The 22,443-nt window shown below is 38.5% G+C and overlaps 6 protein-coding genes across 10 annotated transcripts; 3 read left to right on the top strand and 3 right to left on the bottom strand.

Moving 5' to 3' along the window:
• Positions 1-722: 722 nt before the first annotated feature.
• LOC106323363 lies at positions 723-1,113 on the top strand (the record flags this gene model as incomplete). Its single annotated transcript, XM_013761503.1, has 1 exon — positions 723-1,113. A coding segment is annotated over one exon (225 nt), but the record flags the coding sequence as incomplete, so codon positions are not given.
• Positions 1,114-2,386: 1,273 nt separating this feature from the next.
• Positions 2,387-3,862, bottom strand: LOC106324932. The gene is made up of 4 exons (XM_013762937.1): positions 3,490-3,862; positions 3,118-3,188; positions 2,794-3,034; positions 2,387-2,700 (listed from the first exon to the last, which is right to left on the bottom strand). The coding sequence occupies exons 1-4, from the start codon at positions 3,592-3,594 to the stop codon at positions 2,530-2,532; spliced, it is 588 nt and encodes a 195-aa protein (XP_013618391.1). The 5' UTR covers positions 3,595-3,862; the 3' UTR covers positions 2,387-2,529.
• Positions 3,863-6,042: 2,180 nt separating this feature from the next.
• On the top strand, positions 6,043-7,944 carry LOC106327865 (APO protein 2, chloroplastic). Its single transcript, XM_013766158.1, has 4 exons — positions 6,043-6,153; positions 6,261-6,382; positions 6,578-6,921; positions 6,998-7,944. The coding sequence occupies exons 1-4, from the start codon at positions 6,126-6,128 to the stop codon at positions 7,827-7,829; spliced, it is 1,326 nt and encodes a 441-aa protein (XP_013621612.1). The 5' UTR covers positions 6,043-6,125; the 3' UTR covers positions 7,830-7,944.
• Positions 7,945-8,301: 357 nt separating this feature from the next.
• LOC106326694 (probable cyclic nucleotide-gated ion channel 5) lies at positions 8,302-11,767 on the top strand. Of its 5 annotated transcripts, none has more exons than XM_013764606.1 (8): positions 8,302-8,494; positions 8,844-8,938; positions 9,026-9,611; positions 9,698-9,910; positions 9,994-10,310; positions 10,399-10,510; positions 10,590-10,826; positions 10,893-11,767. In XM_013764606.1, exons 2-8 carry the CDS (start codon positions 8,910-8,912, stop codon positions 11,562-11,564), a joined length of 2,166 nt encoding a protein of 721 aa, XP_013620060.1. In that variant the 5' UTR covers positions 8,302-8,494; positions 8,844-8,909; the 3' UTR covers positions 11,565-11,767. The 5 variants fall into 5 exon arrangements, with proteins under 5 accessions (XP_013620060.1, XP_013620063.1, XP_013620061.1 ...); XM_013764609.1 differs by having other exon boundaries at positions 8,335-8,494; positions 8,847-8,938; XM_013764607.1 differs by having other exon boundaries at positions 8,335-8,494; positions 8,792-8,938.
• Positions 11,768-11,805: 38 nt separating this feature from the next.
• On the bottom strand, positions 11,806-15,800 carry LOC106326695 (GTPase HflX). The gene is made up of 14 exons (XM_013764612.1): positions 15,635-15,800; positions 14,854-15,384; positions 14,637-14,779; positions 14,421-14,537; positions 14,026-14,140; positions 13,792-13,929; positions 13,502-13,597; positions 13,301-13,414; positions 13,132-13,200; positions 12,882-12,952; positions 12,690-12,783; positions 12,472-12,600; positions 12,297-12,386; positions 11,806-12,201 (listed from the first exon to the last, which is right to left on the bottom strand). Exons 2-14 carry the CDS (start codon positions 15,187-15,189, stop codon positions 12,076-12,078), a joined length of 1,638 nt encoding a protein of 545 aa, XP_013620066.1. The 5' UTR covers positions 15,190-15,384; positions 15,635-15,800; the 3' UTR covers positions 11,806-12,075.
• LOC106326693 (ubiquitin carboxyl-terminal hydrolase 23-like) lies at positions 15,388-19,430 on the bottom strand. The gene is made up of 10 exons (XM_013764605.1): positions 18,988-19,430; positions 18,785-18,899; positions 18,589-18,699; positions 18,322-18,494; positions 17,926-18,249; positions 17,706-17,831; positions 16,842-17,618; positions 16,137-16,728; positions 15,888-15,972; positions 15,388-15,807 (listed from the first exon to the last, which is right to left on the bottom strand). The coding sequence occupies exons 1-10, from the start codon at positions 19,120-19,122 to the stop codon at positions 15,642-15,644; spliced, it is 2,604 nt and encodes an 867-aa protein (XP_013620059.1). The 5' UTR covers positions 19,123-19,430; the 3' UTR covers positions 15,388-15,641.
• Positions 19,431-22,443: the final 3,013 nt, after the last annotated feature.

Raw genomic sequence — 22,443 nt, 5'->3', positions numbered from 1 at the left:
ATTTATCATGATATTTATGGCATTTAATTAATAAATAGATATTAACAATTGATATTAATAATATCTACCGATAATATCATAACTACATTTATCTTATATTTACTTTATGATTTTAATGATTAATATTAGAGCCATTTTTTGGATTTTTATTGAAAATATTGATTCAAATACATATAAGTAAAATATTAAAGTTTAGATTAAAAGTAAAGTATCATTGAAAATTGAAAATGTGTAATAAAATATAAATTATATACTTATGTTAAGCATTTTATATATATATATATATATATATATTTAATATTAAACAATCATATTACTATCCTAAAATAAATCAATTTATATTTGTACATGACCAAAATCAAAATCACAAATGAGTTTATGCTCATAATGAATTTATCCGTAAAATCATAAATGTTATCAAAATACTATATTTAAAACTAAAATATTAAATATTATATAAATTAGAAAATGAAAATTAACTAAAAATATTAAAATATATATGGAAGCATGAAAAACTAAAACCTTGGAAAATAATAAACATAATATAAATATAGTCTACGAGAATACATAGATAATGTTTGGGATTTATTATTTTGTGTTTTTGTCTCATTATTTTTAAAATCTAAAGTACTGATAATATAATATTTTGGCTATTGTTATATTTTGAAGTTTTATGGGTTGTGAATATTTAATTATAATCTTTTTATAACCACTGGATATCTATCATCTTGCTTCTGTTCTTGTCTCAGTCCTTTCTTCTATGTTCAGGTCGTGAAGAGGACGAAGCTGGTCAAACGAGGAAGCTTGGAGTTTTTATAAGAAAAAGGGGAGGAGGAGGATACAGAAGGGCTCGCACCACCACATCAGCTTCTGCAACACTTTTGTCAGGCTCCTTCCACATGACTGCTTGCCTTGTCTCCTCTTTCCTGCTCTCTCTTCTTTTCTAGGTTTTTTCTACTGTCAAAAGTGGTCTTCTTTTTTTTAATTTCTCTACAAGAATTGTAGTGGTCGATAGTAGTTAATGTCAACAAGAACTCTCTGTATTCTCATATAAGTTTGAGTTCTACATGTGTGTGTACAACATGAATGCTTTGAGCTCTATGCTTTGGTCTTTTCCAAGTTTGTGAAACCAAAAGAGATGCTTAGATCAGTTTCCTTCTGCACAAAACACTTTTAACACATAACAGAACCGGTTATATATCAACACAAGTAACAACCTAACTGTTTTATTACATAACACAAGTGTGTGAAACTCAGATCCTCATAGCTTGTATATCAAATCTCCTGACCTTGGCACATACACATCTGGCTTCTTCTCCTGACCTTGGCACGAACATGGGTCCGTCCATCGTTGTTGGACCGTAAGCCTTGAGATGATGTTGGCGAGTATCTCTGGAGCCAACACGTCTTCGACCATAAAGGTTCTTGCTTTTTTTTTCCTTTTCTTGTTACGTTTCAGACAAGAAGAAGATCATCATGTCTTTGGCGTCCGGCAATGAATTTAAAGTTTACACGAAACGTTCTTTGTTTATACACGTGTGAACACGTCCTGATAGGGCTGAGCATAAATAGTAGTTACTTGCCTTACGGCATCATTATTGGGAGTCCCTTAAGGCATCCTTTAGAGGAGAGGGTGAGAACCGAGAAAGAAAGAGAAAGAAAAAATCTCTAATTAAGAGCTGTCCCTTACTCTCCAACTAACAGAAAAAAAAAAACAAGGAATTCTCTTTCTCTCTCTCTTCATCCCACCAATAATAATGCCCTTATACCCGCTACTCGACTCATACTAGCCTCGTTTTTTCAAGTACTCGTCGTTGCCAAGTCAAGTATCAAGTCGTTAAGTTTTGCTACTTGCAAGTACAAAGCAAATAACAAGTATCACAAAAAAAAGTTACGACTCACCTTTATATTATTCGTTACTTGTTTTACAACTAAAAAATAAAACTAAACTATAAAAACTAAAGCGCTAAACAAATATTTCTTTGTTGTAAGAAGTAAACAATATTTTCTAATTGAATTCCATCTTCTTTTTTTTATGTTAGGTGCAATTATTTTATATAAAATAACTCTCGTATTTTTACCAAATCGAGTAAATAAAACAAACTTTCATAACCTTCTCTCGTAAAATATTATCTATCAAATAATTTTTTTAGAAAGTTGGAAATATATCCAAATAATTAATAAATACTTGTATGTAGCAAGTAATTGAACAAAGCAAGTAACATATTTTTGAACAAGTACTCGAAATAACAAGTGCTGATAAGTCAAGTACAAGTCGAAAAAGGCAAGTACCCGAAGTACCCGCCTTGTGTCCACCCCTACAGTCCCGACCGTTGATCTTGTTCCTGGAGTTTTGGATCACTTCCGTAGATTTTGTTTACTCGTGTAAGAACGACACATGTCTAGTATACAAATGTCACTTGTATAAGTGGCCACATCAAGAATGGACAAGGATATGTTTTCAACGGAGAAGATAAGATAAATTGATGTGGAGCTATGTTACAAGATAGTACATGACTTTGATGTCTTTTAAACTCTAAGAGCTGCAACAGGATCTTGCCATGAGCTTTTCCTCTTATGTGAACCGTCTCCTCCATTCCTGCAAGACAGCATCTCTATGCTGCTCATTCTCTTGCATGCACTGCTTTGTTCCACTCTCATTCTCTCTTCGCTATTGTTCATCTCTTCCTCTTCTTCTCCCTATAATCAATTGAAGAGATGGTTAAATGAGGTTTGCAATGAGTAGTAAAGACATGTTTGGTTTCTTTTGTAAGCTACTGTAAGAGTGCTTACAGATATCTGGTTTAGATCGAACAATGGAACTTTTTTGGTTTTGGTTTCGTCATGATGAGCCTCTCCTGAGTGGTTTAAGTCAGGAAGTGAAACATGCTTCGTTTCTGCTCCACTTGTCTTATTAGGAGATACTTCCACTCGGACTAACTGCGTCTTACTCTTCTTCCCACCATTTGATCTTCCCCTAACCTTCTTAACAGGTTGGTCTTGTCTCAAATGTCTGTACCTCCGCCGCAGAAACCTGATAAAGCAGGCATAAACACTTGAGAAAGAAACATCAAGGACTTGATGATATAGTGTCAAGAATTGTCGGTATACACGTACCTGACTTCGGCCATTAGCGTTGCCTTTCTCTCTTGCATAGTCTCCAACCTTTTTCTCATTGCTTCAGTATCCTTTGTGTAATCCAACAAAACAGCAATACACGTTAATAATATACAGAACCAAAGTGATCTTAAGAAACGAGAGAAACAATCACTAATACTGACACATCAAGTTCAAGACTAATATAGAAAAGAATACACAGTTTAAGCTCAAAGTTTCAATCTTTCTCTTTTCTCGAGCTGTGAGAAGAGATCAGGGTGAGAACAAGAAAATTTTGAGCAATTCCTTTAGATCTAGAGACAAGTAGCGAGCAGATGAAGAAACTAAAGCTGGTTTTAAAAACTCAAGGGAAAAAAAAAGAAGAGTTGGTACCATATGAAGTTCTTGATAGTCTTGCAAAAGGCTATGGTGCCTAAATCTGACTTTGGGATCCTCAACAGGATTACAGTTGAAGTTTCCATGAGCTGGATTCATCATCAGATGAACACAAGATGTGAACTTAAAGAATCACGGAAGGGGAAGCTCTTGAAAGAGAGAATGGGAAGAGATAGGGAGAGAGAGAGGAGTAAGGTTGTCACTATGGGTTTCGTGTAGTATTCTAATAGCTAGATGAGAAGAAGAAGTCAGAGAAGGACAAAGAAGCAGAAAAGAAGGACACATCATGTTGCTGTTGTTGCTCTGACTGTGAGGAAGAAAAAAAAAGAAAAGGAAATAAAATAAAAGCAAAACTGCTTTTTTTTAATGGGTTGAGACAGCAGTGATAGTGATGAAGATGGAAGCAGAGAGACTTGTGCAGTGTTTGGAAATGACTTGTGCACTAAATTGTGGTGTTGGGTCAAGTGAAAAGCAATTTGTTTTTTAAAACCTTTATCAACAGTAGCACCTTTTTTTTAGTTGGTGAAGTCTTGAAGAAACGCCTCTTTTATCTCTCTTTGTTTCCTATTTTTTTTTTTTTGGGGGTCAAATTTCTCTTTGTTTCTTTTGCTCCATTGTCGTCTGTCAAATATATAAAAGTAAAACCATTCAAACTAGGTCCATTGAAAAAAGACAGATGAGAATGGAGGTTGAAATATAAATCTCAAGAAATGTCAGGAGAGAAACCAAACATATCACCTTTTCATTTAATATTAAAATATATACAGATTGTTTAGAAACTCTCCCTTGATTTCTGGACATTGGTGCTGGACTTCTGGGTTTTAGAGTTTTTTCTCCTCCAAGTTTATTTACTTTTTGTTTGCAAAAAAAAAAAAAGTTTATTTACTTGGATGGTTATAAAAATCCATACTAAATACCCAGTCCCCTCGTCACATGCAAACCACTTACCCTGCTTTAAATATCACCCAAAAAAAAAACTTTATAAATATGGATGATTTTGGTGTGTTTAACTTTTTGGCATTTACAAATTGACACGGATGATTCTGGTGTGTTTAATGCATCAATGACTCATCAGCTGATGGAGGAGCCGTAAAAACGTAAAAGCAATAGTGATGTGAAAGTGTTGGTTTTGGTCACAATTATTAACACACAGCTCTGTAACGAGCTTAGCTTCGTTTTTGTTGTTTTATGGAAAAAAGTTTCCTAAGTACGCGAAGTTTATACTAATACGATGAAAATCATCCAATATAGGAGAATGTGCCAATAACTACGCGAAGTTTATGTTAATACATGTCACATGTACGAAGTAAATAATAATATGGTAGCAACATCACAATCATATTTAATTGATTTTAAGCTAAGTTAATGGGGTTAATCCGCTATTTACTAAACTTAATGATTATCAAACTTAATTGATTTTATTAATAAACTTAGTAATTTAATAAACTTAGTAATTTAATAAACTTTAACTTAATAAACTTAATAAATTTATTATACTTAATAAATTTATTAAACTTAATAATTTAATAAACTTAAACCTAATAATTTATTACTTAAATAAATTTATTAGGCTAAATAAATTTAATATAAGTTTATTAAATTATTAAGTTTATTAATAAATGATTAAGTTTATTACTCCTTCTGTTTTTTTTATATTTGACGTTTTAAAAGAATTTTTTTTGTTCCAAATTATTTGACGTTTTCAATTTTCTATGTAAAATTTATTACTAGTTAATGTTAGATGACCAATGATATTGTAGTTTCTATTTAATTATTGGTTAAATTGTGGTTAAGTAAACAATGATGTTTTTGTTTAGAAAATTAAATGTTTCTTAATCTATGTGCACAACTTTAAAGCGTCAAATATAAAAAAACTGAGGGAGTAATAAATGATTAAGTTTTAAGTTTAATAAATTTATTAATTTTATTAAGTAAGTTTAATAAATTATTAAGTTTATTAACAAAATCAATTAAGTTTATTAAACATAATAAATCATTAAGTTTAATAAATTACAGATTGACTCCTTAACTTAGCTTAAAATCAATTAAACCTGATTGTGATGTTGTCACCATATTATTATTTACTTTGTACATGTGACATATATTAACATAAATTTCGTGCAGTTGGTGACACATTCTCGTATATTAGATGATTTTTGCCTACGTGTACCTAGGAAACTTTTTTCCTTGTTTTAATGGTCACCGGTCACGTGCAGGTTCATGGAAGGGATATGTGTCTCAATGTCTGGTTACAATAAGCCCGAGACCTTCATTTCCCAAATTTGGTTCGGTATTTTCCTGTTTCTTAATTTTGGCTCATATAAGCAAAATTGTATTCAAAATCTACAGCTATGTAATCCGATTAACTCAAACAAAATTAGAAAAGAAATAAAAAGATGAGAAAAGGTTGAATACTTGACTGTTTTTTTTTAAAACCCGGTTCGATTACACACACCTCTATTTGTAAAACAGATGTTAATGTACGTGGGCTTAAAGAGACTACAATGTTAGCCCATTAAGAGCCCATTAGTTTAGATGTCTCATTAGCCATCTTCTTCGTCTCCAGAGACTGAGGCCACTCTCATCTTATCCTCCTCCATCTTCCCGATGCTTTAAACCATCAGTCGTCGACGATGTCGATTACGTACTCCACCCTTTCCTGTAAGATTTCTTCTTCATTTAAGCTTCTCGAACCGTTCTCCATGCTCAATTTCATCGTTTTACGTCAAAGACTGTAATTGATTTTGGTTTGTGTATGTTGTTCCCAGGGGGAGATACTGGTTCCCTTTCGGCTTTTTGGCCCAAAATTGTACCTTTTGGCATACCCATGAATCAGTTTCTCAATCCCAGCTCCTCCTCGTCTTGTTTCGGATTCTCAGCTTCTCTTCAGGTCAGCTTCCTTCTGTAGACTGTAGTCAGTATCAATCCAATTCACTCCACTCTGCTTCTCTTTTTCGTTATAGTGTTTGGTTGTTTGAACAAGACCATACTTTTGTTTCTTCATGTACAAAATGTTCGTGTAATAATGATTGTACTGTGTAGGGTTCAGTTTCAAGTACTTAAGTACTGTTGTGTATTGATGCAGGGAAGTAGCAGACTTCAGTTAGATTCTAGACTTGTGCTTCGTAAAAGGAGTAAAGCTCTTCCCTTTCTTGTGAGAAGTGATCATCCTCAGAACGCAGACGCACCTAAGCAGTACTCAAAGAGAGAGAAGAAGCCCTTCCCGGTTCCCATTGTGGACCTGAGACGAGCCGCGAGGGAGAGAGTCAAGAACAACAAAGACAAACCTAAGAGACCTCTCCCTCCTCCTAAAAACGGCATGGTCGTCAAGAGCCTTGTCCCTCTTGCTTACAAAGTGTACAATGCGAGGATCAGACTGATCAACAATCTCCACCGCCTCATGAAAGTTGTTCGTGTTAACGCTTGTGGGTAATATAATAATAACTCCTCTTCTTGTTATGTGTTGTTCTGTTTGGTTATGTGTTGTTCTTGTTTTGTCTCTTAGGTGGTGTAATGAGATCCACGTTGGACCTTACGGTCATCCGTTTAAGTCGTGTAAAGGTCCTAGTGCTTCTCAAAGGAAAGGTCATCATGAATGGACAAACTCTGTCCTCGAAGACGTGATTGTCCCTCTTGAAGCTTACCACCTCTACGACCGCCTCGGCAAGCGCATTCGTCACGATGAGAGATTCACCATCCCTCGAGTTCCCCCCGTAGTCGAGCTCTGCATCCAGGGAGGCGTTGAGATCCCTGAGCTTCCAGCAAAAAGGAGAAGAAAACCGATAATCCGCATCGGCAAAAGCGAGTTCGTCGACGCAGATGAAACCGAGTTGCCTGATCCAGAGCCTCACATTCCTCCAGAGCCGTTGTTAACCGAGCTACCTCCCTCAGAAATCACTCCACCTTCCAGCGAAGAAGAAACGGTCTCTCTAGCGGAAGAGACTTTACAAGCGTGGGAAGAGATGAGAGCAGGAGCCAAGAAGCTGATGAGGATGTACAGGGTCAGAGTCTGCGGGTACTGTCCCGAGGTCCACGTGGGTCCGACGGGACACAAGGCTCAGAACTGTGGCGCGTTCAAGCACCAGCAGAGGAATGGCCAGCACGGTTGGCAGTCTGCGGTGCTTGACGATTTGATACCGCCGAGATACGTTTGGCATGTTCCTGATGTGAACGGGCCGCCGATGCAGAGGGAGCTGAGAAGCTTCTACGGGCAAGCGCCTGCTGTTGTGGAGATATGTGCGCAGGCTGGTGCGGAAGTGCCTGAACAGTATAGAGCGACTATGAGACTGGAGGTTGGGATACCTTCGAGTGTTCAAGAAGCTGAAATGGTCGTTTGATTTGATGTTATAGCATCACTGCTTGTCTGTTACCACAATCTAACTTAAGAACACCATTGAATGACATCTTTGCAGTAGATAATATGCATCTAGGTACATGTGGCATAAGTATAAACTTAAATACTTGGTAGATAATAAGTAGGAGTAGGACAAACACATCCAACACAATTGTTCAATTTCAGCTTCAGACCTTGAAGTTTTGGAGCCCTTCAACATGTTTGTCATTTTTTCATAGTATAAATATTTAATTAAAAATTACATTATTTTAAGTTCCAACCAGTTGACTAGTGACGGACAGACTGACGGTGTCTCATCTTGTGTTTGAAACATCACTTTTGAGACTTTTAAAAAAGAACCAATCTACTTTTTGAAATAATCAAGGGTAAAAACGGCATTTATAAGATTCCCTTTCTTTTTTTCTTTTTTTTTTTTTTTTTTTTTTTTTGAAACACCGATTCCCTTTCTTCTTCATTGCTTAAGTTTTATTTATCTTTGGTTCTTTTTTTTTCTTTGGTAAAGGCAAGATACCACTTGTCTGGTCTGCTCGCTTTCACACCCACTTTCGTGTCTTCTTCTTCTTACTTTTTTTCCTCAAACTGCAAAGCGTTATCCCTCACCATCATCGTCACGTTGGAAATCGTCTAAAGCCATGGATTAGCTTTTAAGTAAGTAACTGTCTTCTCTCTTCTTTTAGCAAGTTCACTTCTGTTCTGTTCCTATAACTGTTCTTATCAGGCTCATGTCTCTTCTCTGCTCGTGTCGGATTTATGTTTCTTAATTTGTCTCTCTACTTTATACCGTTTTCAATTATATTAATTCATCAAGATAACTTTTGATTCACTAGCTTACCATTTCTGGTGAGAGAGCAAGGAATCTTGAAAAATATATCAAAACTGAAACTTGGAATGTTGTATATATTGAAAAAGAATAATAATACTTTTTCTTATGCCTGGATGATGTAGCCTTGCTATCATGAGTACAGTATAACTAAACTGTGTTCTCTCTCTTTATCAGTAGAGCAAGCGATCGTGGACTTAGTCTTTCACCGTTATAGAGAGTTCTGGTTCCTAACTAGCAATCATGGCAGGCAAACCACAAACTTTTGTGAGGTTAGTTCATCCTTTTGGTTTATTAGATGACTCCTTGTTGATTGTTTCTTAGTAATCTGAAAGCTCTCTGTTGATCATACATAATAGCGTGGATGATCTGGACTTTAAGCTACCATCATCATCATCTCTAACCCGCCAACACAACTACTCCTCAAGTATCAGTGGACCACTTCACCCCATTCAAGGAAGCCACAACGCATCTGGATCCTTCAAGAAACGTTTCCAAAAAGGTTCCAAGGGGCTCAAATCCATAGGTCGTTCGCTTGGTTTCGGTGTTTACAGAGCTGTCTTCCCTGAAGACCTCAAAGTATCTGAGAAGAAGATATTTGATCCTCAGGACAAAACCCTCTTGTTCTGCAATAAGCTGTTTGTTGTCTCGTGTATTCTCTCGGTGTTCGTGGACCCTTTCTTCTTCTACCTTCCTGTGATCAATGGTGAGTCCAAGTGCCTCGGTATTGACCGGAAGCTGGCTATCACGGCGACTACGTTTAGGACTTTCATCGACGTGTTTTATCTCGCTCACATGGCTCTCCAGCTCAGGACTGCTTATATTGCACCCTCGTCTAGGGTCTTTGGGAGAGGTGAGCTTGTGATAGATCCTGCGCAGATAGCAAAGAGATATTTGCAGCGGTGGTTTATCATTGATTTCCTCTCTGTACTTCCTGTCCCTCAGGTTGGTTATGTAACTTTAGATTCTTTTCGGTAGTTGGTTTTGAGATTTACTTTATTCACTTTGTGTGTGTGTGTGTGCACGCGAAGATTGTAGTGTGGAGGTTCTTGCAAAGGTCAAGGGGATCAGATGTATTGGCTACAAAGCAGGCCTTGCTTTTCATTGTTTTGGTTCAGTATATACCGCGGTTTCTTCGTGTCTTGCCCTTGACATCTGAACTGAAAAGGACAGCAGGTGTCTTTGCAGAAACTGCTTGGGCTGGTGCTGCTTATTATCTGATGTTATATATGCTTGCAAGTCATGTAAGTGCCTACCTTTGTTCTCTTTATAAATTACATTTGTTTGAATTATATAATCGACTCAATCACTGTTGCTTATGTTGCAGATAGTTGGAGCGTTTTGGTACCTTTTAGCGTTAGAACGCAATGACGCATGTTGGCAGGAGGCTTGTAGTGACGCAGGGAAGAAAATTTGCACAACAGGTTTCTTGTACTGTGGGAATCAAAACATGGACGGCTATGATGTTTGGAACAAGACCAAAGAATCTGTTCTTCAGTCCAAGTGCCGCGCTGAGTTAGATGATCCTAATCCTCCATTTGACTTTGGGATTTATACACAGGCTTTATCCTCTGGCATTGTCTCTTCTCAAAAGTTTATCACAAAGTATTGTTATTGCTTGTGGTGGGGCCTTCAGAACTTGAGGTGACCAATTATTAACTCCTTTCGTCTTTGAGTTTCTATATAAATACATAACACTTTCTTTATTTTCTTTCATTGGTTGCACAAACAGTACACTAGGACAAGGGCTTGAAACCAGTACATACCCATTGGAGATTATGTTCTCCATCACTCTGGCCATCTCCGGGTTGATTCTCTTTGCTCTCCTCATCGGAAACATGCAGGTGACTTTAGCTACCCATCATGATCAATATACATTTTCTGTAAGGACTTGTCTAACAACATATGAAATCTTTGTGACAGACATACCTCCAATCTCTTACCATCCGGCTGGAAGAAATGAGAGTGAAGAGGCGTGATTCAGAGCAATGGATGCATCACAGGATGTTACCACAAGATCTTAGGCAGCGTGTGAGACGCTATGACCAGTATAAATGGCTGGAGACACGTGGCGTAGATGAAGAGTATCTCGTTCAGAATCTCCCCAAGGATCTCCGGAGAGACATCAAGCGCCATCTTTGTCTGGCTTTAGTGCGCAGGGTAAGATCTCCCCACTGTTATCTATTCAAACTTCTTAAGAGGATCACTGAACCTTTTGAATATTAGGTTCCATTGTTTGAGAGCATGGACGAGAAGCTGCTGGATGCGATCTGCATGCGGCTGAAGCCATGTTTGTTCACAGAGAGCACCTACTTAGTCCGAGAAGGAGACCCTGTAGACGAGATGCTATTCATCATACGTGGCCGCCTCGAGAGTGTGACAACAGATGGAGGCAGGAGCGGTTTCTTCAACTACAGTCTCCTCAAAGAAGGAGAGTTCTGCGGTGAAGAGCTTCTGACATGGGCGTTGGATCCAAAATCAGGTGTGAACCTCCCGTCCTCCACAAGAACCGTGAAAGCTCTGACAGAAGTAGAGGCCTTTGCGCTGGCCTCAGAGGAGCTGAAGTTTGTAGCAAGCCAGTTCAGGCGTCTGCATAGCAGGCAAGTGCAGCACACGTTCAGGTTTTACTCTCACCAATGGAGGACTTGGGCTGCTTGCTTTATCCAAGCTGCGTGGCGGAGATACTGCAAGAGGAAGAAGATGGAAGAGGCAGAGGCAGAGGCCGTGCCCATGTCAACCACTGGAAGTTCATCCTCCATGGGGGCTGCGTTTCTTGTCACGAAGTTTGCGGCTAGTGCGCTGCGCACCATACACAGGAACAGGAACACACGGATTAGGGAATTGGTAAAGCTGCAGAAGCCTCCTGAGCCTGATTTCACTGCGGAAGATGCTGATTAATTGAGCAGCTTATAGACCTGCTTGTTTATAATTATAGGTAGAGATGTTCTGTAAAATGTTTGCGTGTGGAAAACAGAACTAGAAACCAAGCCGCCGGCATAGCCATTGGATGGAATAAGTGGAGAGGCTAAAAATCTCACTTCGATTATATAACTGAAGATAACAAATTCTGAACCACTGAGATCATATTTTTTCCCGAGTCATTGCAAGTGTTGATATGTTAGCTTTGGTACTACTCATGTATCGAAAATCGAAATAGTATGTTTCCAACAGGATGCTCTCTGTACAATAAAAGGGTTCAATAGTAAGTAAATCACGATGTCAAGTAGGGTTCAAGCTTATCTTGCTTGTGTATATCCACATTCTGTTTGATTGACGAATATTCCTTACTGATGTCATTCATTCTGGTTTATGTTCACGATGTTGTTAGAACTTCTTGTCCTTTCCCGTGCTTTTCGCCAACCACATGTGGTCTGCAATTCCGAGGAAAAGACAGGCCTTCAGGTTGTTTCTATGATTCTATTTCACCCTTCTTTGCATAAGACGCTTCTTTGACCAAGTGTCTCATAGGTTTAAGCAACTGTGCAAAACGAAGTGGAACATGTGCTCTGATAAGCGTCCCGTTCTCTGTGTATTCCTATATATGCAACAAACACAAAGACATAGAAACATTTTGAGTTGTCTGTATCAATAAGAAAAGAAACCAAGCAAGATGGTCAGTCATATACTCACAGTTTCTTTCACCATTCCAACCTTGTGTATGGTGCTTAGAAGGTCCCCTTTATCAAATGGCAAAAGGGCTTCAACCCAAACCATTGAATCCTGTAACATATTTTTTCAAGAACTAAATTTCCAATGTGGCACAATCATAAAACCAGAGTTCAAAACATTTTGATGAAACACAAACCTTGAGCTTTTCATGAACAGCATTGCAGAATTTGTCTAGTCCTTCTCCAGTCAGAGCAGATATACAAATTACATCCCCATGTTCCTCTGCTTCCAGCTTGACCTTTTGAGGATCATCCACTCTATCAACCTAACCGAGGCGTAAAGAGTATTATTAGTTATTCCCGTCAATTTTGCACATAAAGGAATCATATTCGTCTCTCTACTACTTTACATTACCTTATTCCACACAACCAATTTTGGGATTGATGAAACATCGAGTTCAGACATGACCTTTTCTACAGCTTCTATTTGTTGATTTGCCAGTGGGTGGCTAAACATTTTACAAGCATATTATCATTAGGAGGTGGTGAAGTTAAGATGTCTTATGATTGATTAGCCCATAACAACCAGGATATGAAGATACCAAACCTGATGTCAACAACATGCACCAAAAGGGACGACTCTGATATCTCTTCGAGTGTTGCTCTGAAAGCAGCAACCTGCAGGAAACACTTTCCAGCTAAGTTACACACCCCACTGACACAATGCCGCAGACCCAAAAAGCATTCTTCAGTTTGATTCAAAGAGACACTTATGGGAATGTTAACAAACAGATCTGCAACCACACGCAGAGATATCCAGGTACGAGCTAGTTGAATAATAGCCATTAGGGCCTTACCAAGGTGGTTGGTAACTTTTGAATAAAACCAACAGTATCTGTGAGAAGAAACTCCTTCCCGTTGTGCATCTGACGAACAAGGAACCAAAAAATAAATCTCAAGTCAAAACTCGATACCACATTAAATACCATGCTATCGCAGATCTGCTCTTCTAGAAAATTCACTGACCTGAACCCTTCTGGTAGTTGGATCAAGGGTCGCAAACAAACGATTTTCAGCGAGAACATTAGCACCAGTCAATTGGTTCAAAAGTGTACTCTTTCCAGCGTTTGTGTAACCAACCTAAAACACAATCGGCATAAAACATTCACATATGAAATGAAATGTTGATCAATTCCTACGAGTTTAAAAAGACTGTCCTGAACTTACCAAAGATACAACAGGAACAGGTATAGCAACACGCCTGGTTCGATACTGCTTCCGATGCTTTCTAACAGATTCCAACTCTTTTTTGAGAACTCCAATCTAGCCAATTTAATATCAAAACATTTCAATACACTTCCATCTTAATGGACCAATACAGAAATACCTAAACAAAGACACAGAGCCTAAGAAACTGCTCAGCACAAATATAATCACAAACTGTGTCATATCTCTTGGAAAACGATCAGAAGCAAAAGAGGCTAAAAACTGCAGAAATATATACATATTTTACTTACTTGAGTACGCAAAATACGCTTGTCAACTTCAATTTGTTTTTCTCCCATACCCTTAACTTGACCACCTGATTGACGCTCAAGATGAGTCCACATTCTAGTTAGTCGTGGTAATTGGTACTCCATCTGTGCTAGAGCAACCTGCAAACCATTCCAGATTGAGACAATGTCGGACATGGTTCTAGAAAGAGCATAACTAAAAGTCTTCACCATCTCTATCCGTAAGCTTAATGTTACCTGCAAGGCTGCTTCGTGGGTTGCGGCCCTTTGGTTGAAAATATCCAAGATAAGGGCGGTGCGGTCACAAACTCGAACATCCCCACCAAAGGCCTTTTCCAGGTTACGCAACTGCCTGAAATTAAAAATATGAAGTAATAAGAAATGAAACACAAACACTCAATTCACATGTATGTTGACAAACTAGAGTGGAAACGAACAAGAGCATGAAACTCGTACATACTAACACAATCAATGACCACTTTAGTAAATAGTAAATAGCTGAATGACAAAGACAAGCAACAGTTGTGTGAAAGAAGAAACAGAATAGCTTGCTGTGAGGAAAAAAAAAACTTATAAAGATTATAGCAAGACGCAGGGTTGGTGTCAGTTCAAGAGGTACAGAGAAACGTTACCCTGGTGAAAGCTCATCGTCAAATATCACAGTCTCAACGTCGAGTGCATTAATAGCGCTTTTGATCTCAGAGACCTTTCCGGATCCAATGTAAGTTCTAGGATTTGGGGAAGCTAGCCTGTGTTATACCGTCACTGACACTAGCATCACAGTGGACCTAGAATCCATTTCTAAACCCATAGCAATCAATACATAAGAGAACTAAAAAGCAACTAACTTTTGATAGGTAGAACCAACGACCATAAGGCCAGCAGTATCCGCAAGCTGTTCCAGCTCCTCAAGAGACTCCTCTATATCAAACAAACACTCTCCGTCACCCTTTCTTTCAACTCCCACTAGATACGCCTTCTCCTCAAACACCTGCAAAATTCACAAAAATGATTTTCTGCTTCTTTAACACTAAAACCATAACAAAAGAAGAAGGGGGTTGCAACCTCCTTTCCATTTCTGAGCTTGAATCTATCTTCTAAGCTCTCTTCATCTCCTTTCTTCTTCTTCCTCTGCATCAGCGTCATAGTTGGAGCAGAAACCGTTTCTTTCTCCAAATCTGGCTCCTCCCCCTCCGCAGAGAAGTCGAGAAACTGAGGGATTTCATCTTCCTCCACGCTTTCCTCGAAATAATCGAGACTGAGTTTACAAGATAACCTCCACGAATAGGAGTTTCCATGAAGAAGAGAGAGTGTAATCGGGCGATTAGGTTTAGGGATGGAGTTCGCGCGCCAGTGAGATTTGGGAATCGGAGAAGAAGAAGGAAACAAAAACGAGCTCATGGTTGGATAATATTGAAGTGACCCTCTCGAAGATTGTGGTGGAGGGAGGGAGTTAGTTTTTATACCCCAACGTCTTCAACTACGTGACGTTTTCTGATTCCCTGAATGAACTGCTTTCCGTTTTTTATTCTATTTTTTTTGCTTTATCTTTTTGTTTGCTCCCGAAAGCTGTCTGCGATGAAAAACTGCCTTACACTGTAAATGAATAAGCATATTATTATTGGTGGAGCAAAAAGAGATACTACAAGACGAGAGTTTAAAGAGTAAGGGGATGTGTCAACTCTTTGTTTCATCACAAACAGAACAAAACTGAGGACAAGAGATGAAAACAACTTCTAGTGTCTATATAACCTCTCTTGTTAACATTACTACTCTCAAGGCAAATACAGCAGCAACATGTGGATTACAATTTTTTTTTTTTTTAATAGATTATGGATGGTCTTACTTATTCATCATATCCGGAAGCCTGTCTTTGCAGTATTCATGCGTTGCGTCCATTTCTTCTTTGTATCTGTATGTTGTTTCTTCGACGGAAACAACTGGAACGGGTTCGGCCCTGCATACATCTCCTCTTTCATCCTTATCTTCTTCTTCTTCCCTCTATCATATTCTTCATCCCTGCCACAATCCCAATACCATTTATCATGTAAAACAACTGCCCAATAATATAATAACCAAAACATAAATCTCGAGCTCACCACTCATCTGCTACATATCCGATTCTCGAGTCTTCTTCACTCTTTCCCATCTTAGAAGCTGAAACTTCCTCATCCCATTTGGCAACTGCAATGGTTCATAAGACTTAATCCCATCAAACACAATTGCATATTCTAAGAGCTCTTGCTCAGGTCAACGGCTTGATTGATGCATTTGGAGAATGATAGGTGTTATCTCCTAACTGGATAAAGTTCGTTATAGCAATACAGTTGAGAAGAGGGAAGGCTTACCCACTGTCTCTGGCAAACCACGTGTAAGAATGGTCACCTGTTCTTTTTGTAAAGAGTTTTGTTCTTCTTTTGCGCTCTCTCTCTTTCTTTTGGCGTTTTGGCTTGCTTCAGACATGTCAGAGCTCTTCAACGTTTGCTCTTGGTCTGACGCAAGAACGGCACCATTTTGATTACTTCTCTCCTTGAGCTCTACGGCTGGAGAGCCAAGCAACACATTCCCATTACGACTCCTTATCTTTTCATCATGGAGATTGACACAGTTATCCTTTCCATACAAGCAACCCGAGCCAGAAGAAGCAACTTCGCTAGTTATCTGTGAAGTGGAACGCTCTTGATCTGTAGCACTTGATCTTCTCTTTTTCTGTTTCTTCTTTTTGCGTACGCCCAAGGTCAGCTTAAAAGATTTGAATCCCACCTTCAGGGTTTTCATGCTACCCTTGCGAGTTTTTCTTGGTGTGGTGAGTGTCCCCTCATCAGAACTTGCTTTCACTGACTCAATGGAAGTGGCCGAACCCTCCAACTGACGTCCCAAAGTCTGATTAACATGAACAGCTTCTTCAATAGGAGAATTACCAACCGATACATCTCTAACCTGGAGAGCATAGCCAAATGCAAGTTAGAAACACTCAATCCCATTAATAAAAAAGGTGGCCATACAAAACAAGATGCTGACTCGTGAAGGTAGGTAATTAATTGTACACTCACCTTCAGTGAATTGGCAGCCTCTTTCAAGTTATTTCCATCTTTAGCTGCGGAAGCAGGCAAGTTGACGAGAATTTGAGTGTTTGTGCTGCCTTCCAGGAGAAGAGAATCCTTCCCTAGTAATACTGTGCACGCAGCCTTGGAACCATACTTTACCAAAGATACTTCCCCATTAGCCTGTGGAAGTGGCACTTCCTTCTGAAGGGTCTCTTTGGTACATAAAACTTTCTGTGTTGAGACAGCAGGAGCACGTAGATCACATGGTTTCAAGGGTGCTGAACCATTTTCCCTCTTAAGGATCCCATTTGCCTCCACACTGCTGGAAAGTTCTTTCTGAGTCTCTTTGGCATTTAAATCTTTTTGGGCCAAGACAGCAGGAGCACCTTTATCACATGATTCTAATGGTTCTGTATCATTTTCCCTCTTTAGTATCCCTTTTGCCTCTACAATGCTTGGGGCATCTTTCTGAGTCTCTTTAGCATTCAAATCTTTTTGGGTCAAGACAGCAGGAGAACCTTTATCACATGATCTCAAGGGTGCTATACTATTGGCTACAGGAGCCTTTAAACTAGATGCTTTCATGACACCTGAGCCATTCACTTGATCATTTCGGCTAGAGAATATATTCAAAGAAGCTCTGTTTGTGGCAACGCTCTCTCTGGGAGTCTCTTTATTAACCACGGCAACCGTGTTCTTTGGGGCTGGGTTTTGTCTATCACGAACATAGAATAGCATATACGCCTTCTGATTGAACACAGTATTCTCACTAACTTTGGAAACCTACACCAACAATGTAAAGAGGAACTTACCACAAGGAACCTATGTACAATTTGCGACCCAAAAGAACGTAGAAACATCGCTGCTTACCCTGTTGTCATCAAGGGAATACCACATGCCACTTGAAGTGCGAACAAAGCAGGCGTAGTGACCAGAATGACTACTTCGACCATAATGAACCAAAACACCATATAGAGTGTACTTCAAATTACCTGCCTGTTCAACACAAGTACATGAACCAGATTATCTAAACAACTCCAAGAACATGTCAAAATCTTAGAAAATAGAGCACAAGACGAGGTCTACTTACACAGGGACCACTGACAAAAGGTTTCATGTCAACTGCAGAGGCAAACTGGACCTTCTTGTCGATTTTTTCGGATCTGTGCGCTTCGAACCGTTTGAGATGTACAGTTAGGACATAAGGCGCTTTAGAAACAGTTAGCTGTTTTACAGCCCTAACCTTCTGCTTGCATCTTTCACACTGGTAAACTTTTGCACCATCATCTAAGAGCTCATCAGCAGTGAAGCGTGAAAGTGCTCTCTGCAGTGAATCTGCCTTCGAAATGTCTAGACTCAGGTCAAGAAACGGATCAAACTTGTCTGAGCAATGTGAACATTGCGCGCATTTCACCTGAACAATAAAAAATATTAGAAAAAGCTGAGGCCATAGGTAAAATATATGCTCCAAAGGATGCAACTTTACCCGACTACGGAGGCTACCACCAAATATTTTGTGAACCAAGCTGCTCCTGTAAGCATCAGAGGATTCACTTGGTACACCAGAAGGCAAACAACACCTGTGCATGCACTCCAGCAAGTTGATCATGTATTCATGTGCATCTTCCTGTCGACAGTTTCTGAAGTTTCTTGATACGCCTAATCAACCAGTTGAGAATCATCCCTCATTAGTCTCTGATTAGTAATTGGCACACTAATAGTTCAAACAGGGCAAGGTTCTGAGAAGCATTACATCGCAAGTTGGAGACCAAATATTTGGGTGCTACTATTTTGCCACTAGCTTGAAGAGCAAGCCTGACATGCTTCTGCATTGCACATAAAGCACAGAACCCAGCCATATGACCTACAACCAAACGTTTTGATACGAACATTGTCTCAGACACTCACTTAGTATAAGAATTAACCATAGCATCTTAAAAGCAACTTACATCGTCTCCCATGGCCCACATCTTGCAGGTAAGCAGCTAAAGGCTCCGTGTAAGTCAAACACTGCACTACCGAATTGAGAAAACATGTATTCCCGAGATTCTCCAGACCCGCACCCTACAAAATCAACCGACACAGACTCCAGATATTATCAACAAAAGTTCAGAAAGGAAGTATCTTTAGGGAGGACGACGTAGCAACTCACGATTTTGCGGATGGTTCTGCTGAAAGTAAGCTCCCGATCCAACCCATGTTCCAACGGATCAGACCCATCAGACCTTTTAGATGAGGGAGAAGAGAAAGCTCGCTTGTTAGCTGAGGAGGGATTCAAAGTCTCCATCTTGAAATCGGAACCCTATGAAAGTCGATCTTTCTAAAGACGGCGGAAGCGGAGGAGGAGGAAGCGGCGTAAGATCAGTTACTCGGCGGATCCCGATCCGTCTTGGATCATTTACGAATCAAAAGGAATCAACAACCTCGCGTTGAGAAAAAAAGACACGGTTTTGCGTTTTGTCGGGAGCAAAAGTTGTGTGAAGAGAGAAAGGAAGAAGAAAGAGAGCTTTTTTACGGCTATCTTCTGAAAGAGAAAGAGAAAGAGAAAGAGAGTGGCAGCTGCAAACGCACTAATAAACCCTAGCAAGTACCCATCCCGACATAACTCGACCACTTGTTTTTTTTTTTAATTTTTTGGTTTAATCTGACTCATCATTACAAGAACAAGAGCTTCGTGTTTCGGTTAAGGTGGTCTTGACCGCGCCGGATTATTACCGGGAAATGAACAGTATTATACAGCGTGGACCTAAGTTAAAAGCCCATTTATATGATATTTGGAATTTGCTTCGAATATTGGGCCTTCTAGTGAGTAAGCCCAATTCCCTTTTTTTCTTGCTAAATACTTATGAAACTAAGAATATATTATAACCACAAGACACAAGTTGAGCATTGATAAACTAATCAATAAAGAAGTATGTTGCTAAAAAAAAAAAAATATTTTCTGTAGAAATCTGAAAACTTTGCTTTGTTTGTTGTAGAAATCTGAAAGCTTTTAAAAATATATTATTAAACTAAGCTTAAAAGCTGAAATGAAATAAAGGTAAAGAGAGGAGGATTTGCATGGGAAAGAGATAAACTACAAAAGTTATATAATAGTATCAGACACCGTTGATAATGGTAAAACAAGTGTAAGGATCCCGAGTAGGTGAAGACTCCATAGTACGTTTGTATTTGTATATTTTAAGATAGATTGTGTGAATTGGGAGGAATTCAATATCTAATCCCCATAAGATATGCTCAATATTGGGGATGAAGCATATTTCGTTATCGCTCGCTTACTTGTTTCATTTTTTAAAATTAGTCATTGATAAATTAAGTCTACGTGTGTATGTTGGGGGTTTTATGGTAAATGTCAACCGCAACTACACAATTTTTAATTGAAATATTTATATGTTCGCTTGCTACAACCAATCGTTGCCACGGTAGTTGGGCTAACAACAAATTTAAAAACGTATAATGTATTCGCCATGAAGAGGGAAAACAAATTGTATTTTATCATATACAGAAAGAAGAAAATGTAAAAAGGGATAAAGAAGGTGCATGCAGATACAAAAGAGAGGCAAAAAACAATGAGGGCAGGTGTATAGGGAAACGTGACACGAGTCACGTGCTCTCCCACTCGACCACGTGCCGTCTAAGCAATCCCACCAATCCAACTTCCGATTCGATTCTTTACATATTTGTTAACTTTGATTAATACTCTAGTTAGTTAAATTGAATAATTTAATTAGCGTGATTAGACACATGCGCACGCACGCAGTTGCTACTTTGCACTTGTATGTATTACGGAGATCGAGTTTTGTAGATTGTAGGAAGACAGTAGGAGTTTCTTAGGGATAAACATGTTCTTAGGCAGAGTAGTTTATCCAACATACCTAAGCCTTGCATGTAACGGTATTTGAGTGCTTAATAAACACGTACTATATATTTATCTATTATTATGTCTTGAAATTTACATTTGGATGCTTGTAAATCTACCTGTCTATATAATTACGTACCGGTTGTGTTTTATGATCTTTTTTCGTCAGGGAAAAGTTGTCGGTGGTACTCATTTCACCGATCCGGTTACAGTATTTCGTGCTTTTATAAGTAAGGAACTATAAAATAAATAAATAAAACGTTAAATTGGATTTATTTGTTCATTCTAAATCCCAAACACTCAACCTTTTGTAAAAAATGATTTAATTTGACTTATATTCAACTCAGTGAACTCCTTTCTTGAATCCAAGCTCATTTACACTGGTTCTATAGCCATCTGTATTTAATCAAAAGCTGAGTACTTTCATGATGAATGTGAATATGGAGAGAAGCTTTTCACTTTGATCTCGTGAGTTAACAAAAAAAGAGGAAGAGGAAGCAATTCAAATTTTTTTTATGATTAGTTTTCTCGTTATATCTAACATTTCATACTAATCAAACCGTTAGTATTTTTCATGGAGACGAATACATAGAGAACCTTTGATTTGAAGCCATTCATTTACACGACACATGTTGTTTAAGTAAAAGAAGAATTGCATCATACATCCATCGAACAAATTATAATTCAGAGAACTTTTTTTCACATGGCGTCAACAAATGTTATATAGATGGAGCATGGAAGGAACATGATCCATACACGGGGCAGGGATGGGTCTACAGAAAAGGTGGATCAACTCATACCATGATGGGTGCAATGTCTATTCGCAGGAGTCTATCACCTTTACATGCGGAATGTGAAGCTTTGATATGGGCGATGGAGTGCATGAAGACCCTACAAATCTCAGAGGTAGTGTTTGCAACTGACTGTTCTCAATTGGTGAAGATGGTGTCTACACCGACAGAATGGTCGGCGTTCACTACACACATGGAGGATTTTCTGCGATGTAAGGAATTATTTCTTAACTTTACTATCCAACATATCCCAAGGGCGCAAAATACTCTAGCGGACAAGCTGGCACGAGGTGCTAGGACTTCGCCATTTGCTATGGTTTATGTTGACTCAGTTCCTCCGAGGTGGCTCTCGGACCAGAAATCTTCTTCTTAGTTTCTTAGCCTTTTGTTGTAAAAAAAAAACAAATTATAATTCACCCACTACTTAAAAACCCTGTTTTTTCAATATACACTGTACGCATTATAGATTATTGCCATATTATCTTTCTCAACCAACCGGTGAAACCTACTAACAAAAATAATTAAAAAATATATAAAAAACTCTTAGCCACATCTTCTAATCAATCACCACCACCGCCACGTCTCTACTCCACCATCTCTTTCTACTGTCTCTCTTTCTTCTTCAGATTATTAACAAAATCATACATTTTCTTCTGTCACATAATTCTTCTCTTTCAATACTTCACCAAAAGAACAATCAATTGTTCTAAAGAAGAGACAACGATGAAGTCATAGACGGTGAGCACACACAACAACTCTTTCATTTCTTTTACTTTTTTTAAAAAAATCTATTGATTCTCACAATCATGCTTTTGTTTTCATACTCTGTTTTTGTTTTTGTTTTTGTTTTAAAGATCCAATGGTGAAGAACAGACAACGATGAAAGCATAGACGGTGAGCACACACAACAACTCTTGCATTTTTTTCTCCTTTTTTTCTTAAATCAATTGATTCTCAT

Source organism: Brassica oleracea, chromosome C2, assembly GCF_000695525.1.
Source record: "Brassica oleracea var. oleracea cultivar TO1000 chromosome C2, BOL, whole genome shotgun sequence".
NCBI classification, from domain to species: domain Eukaryota; kingdom Viridiplantae; phylum Streptophyta; class Magnoliopsida; order Brassicales; family Brassicaceae; genus Brassica; species Brassica oleracea.
Note: the sequence above shows the minus strand (reverse complement) of the source record. Positions and strands in the feature narration are given on the sequence as shown.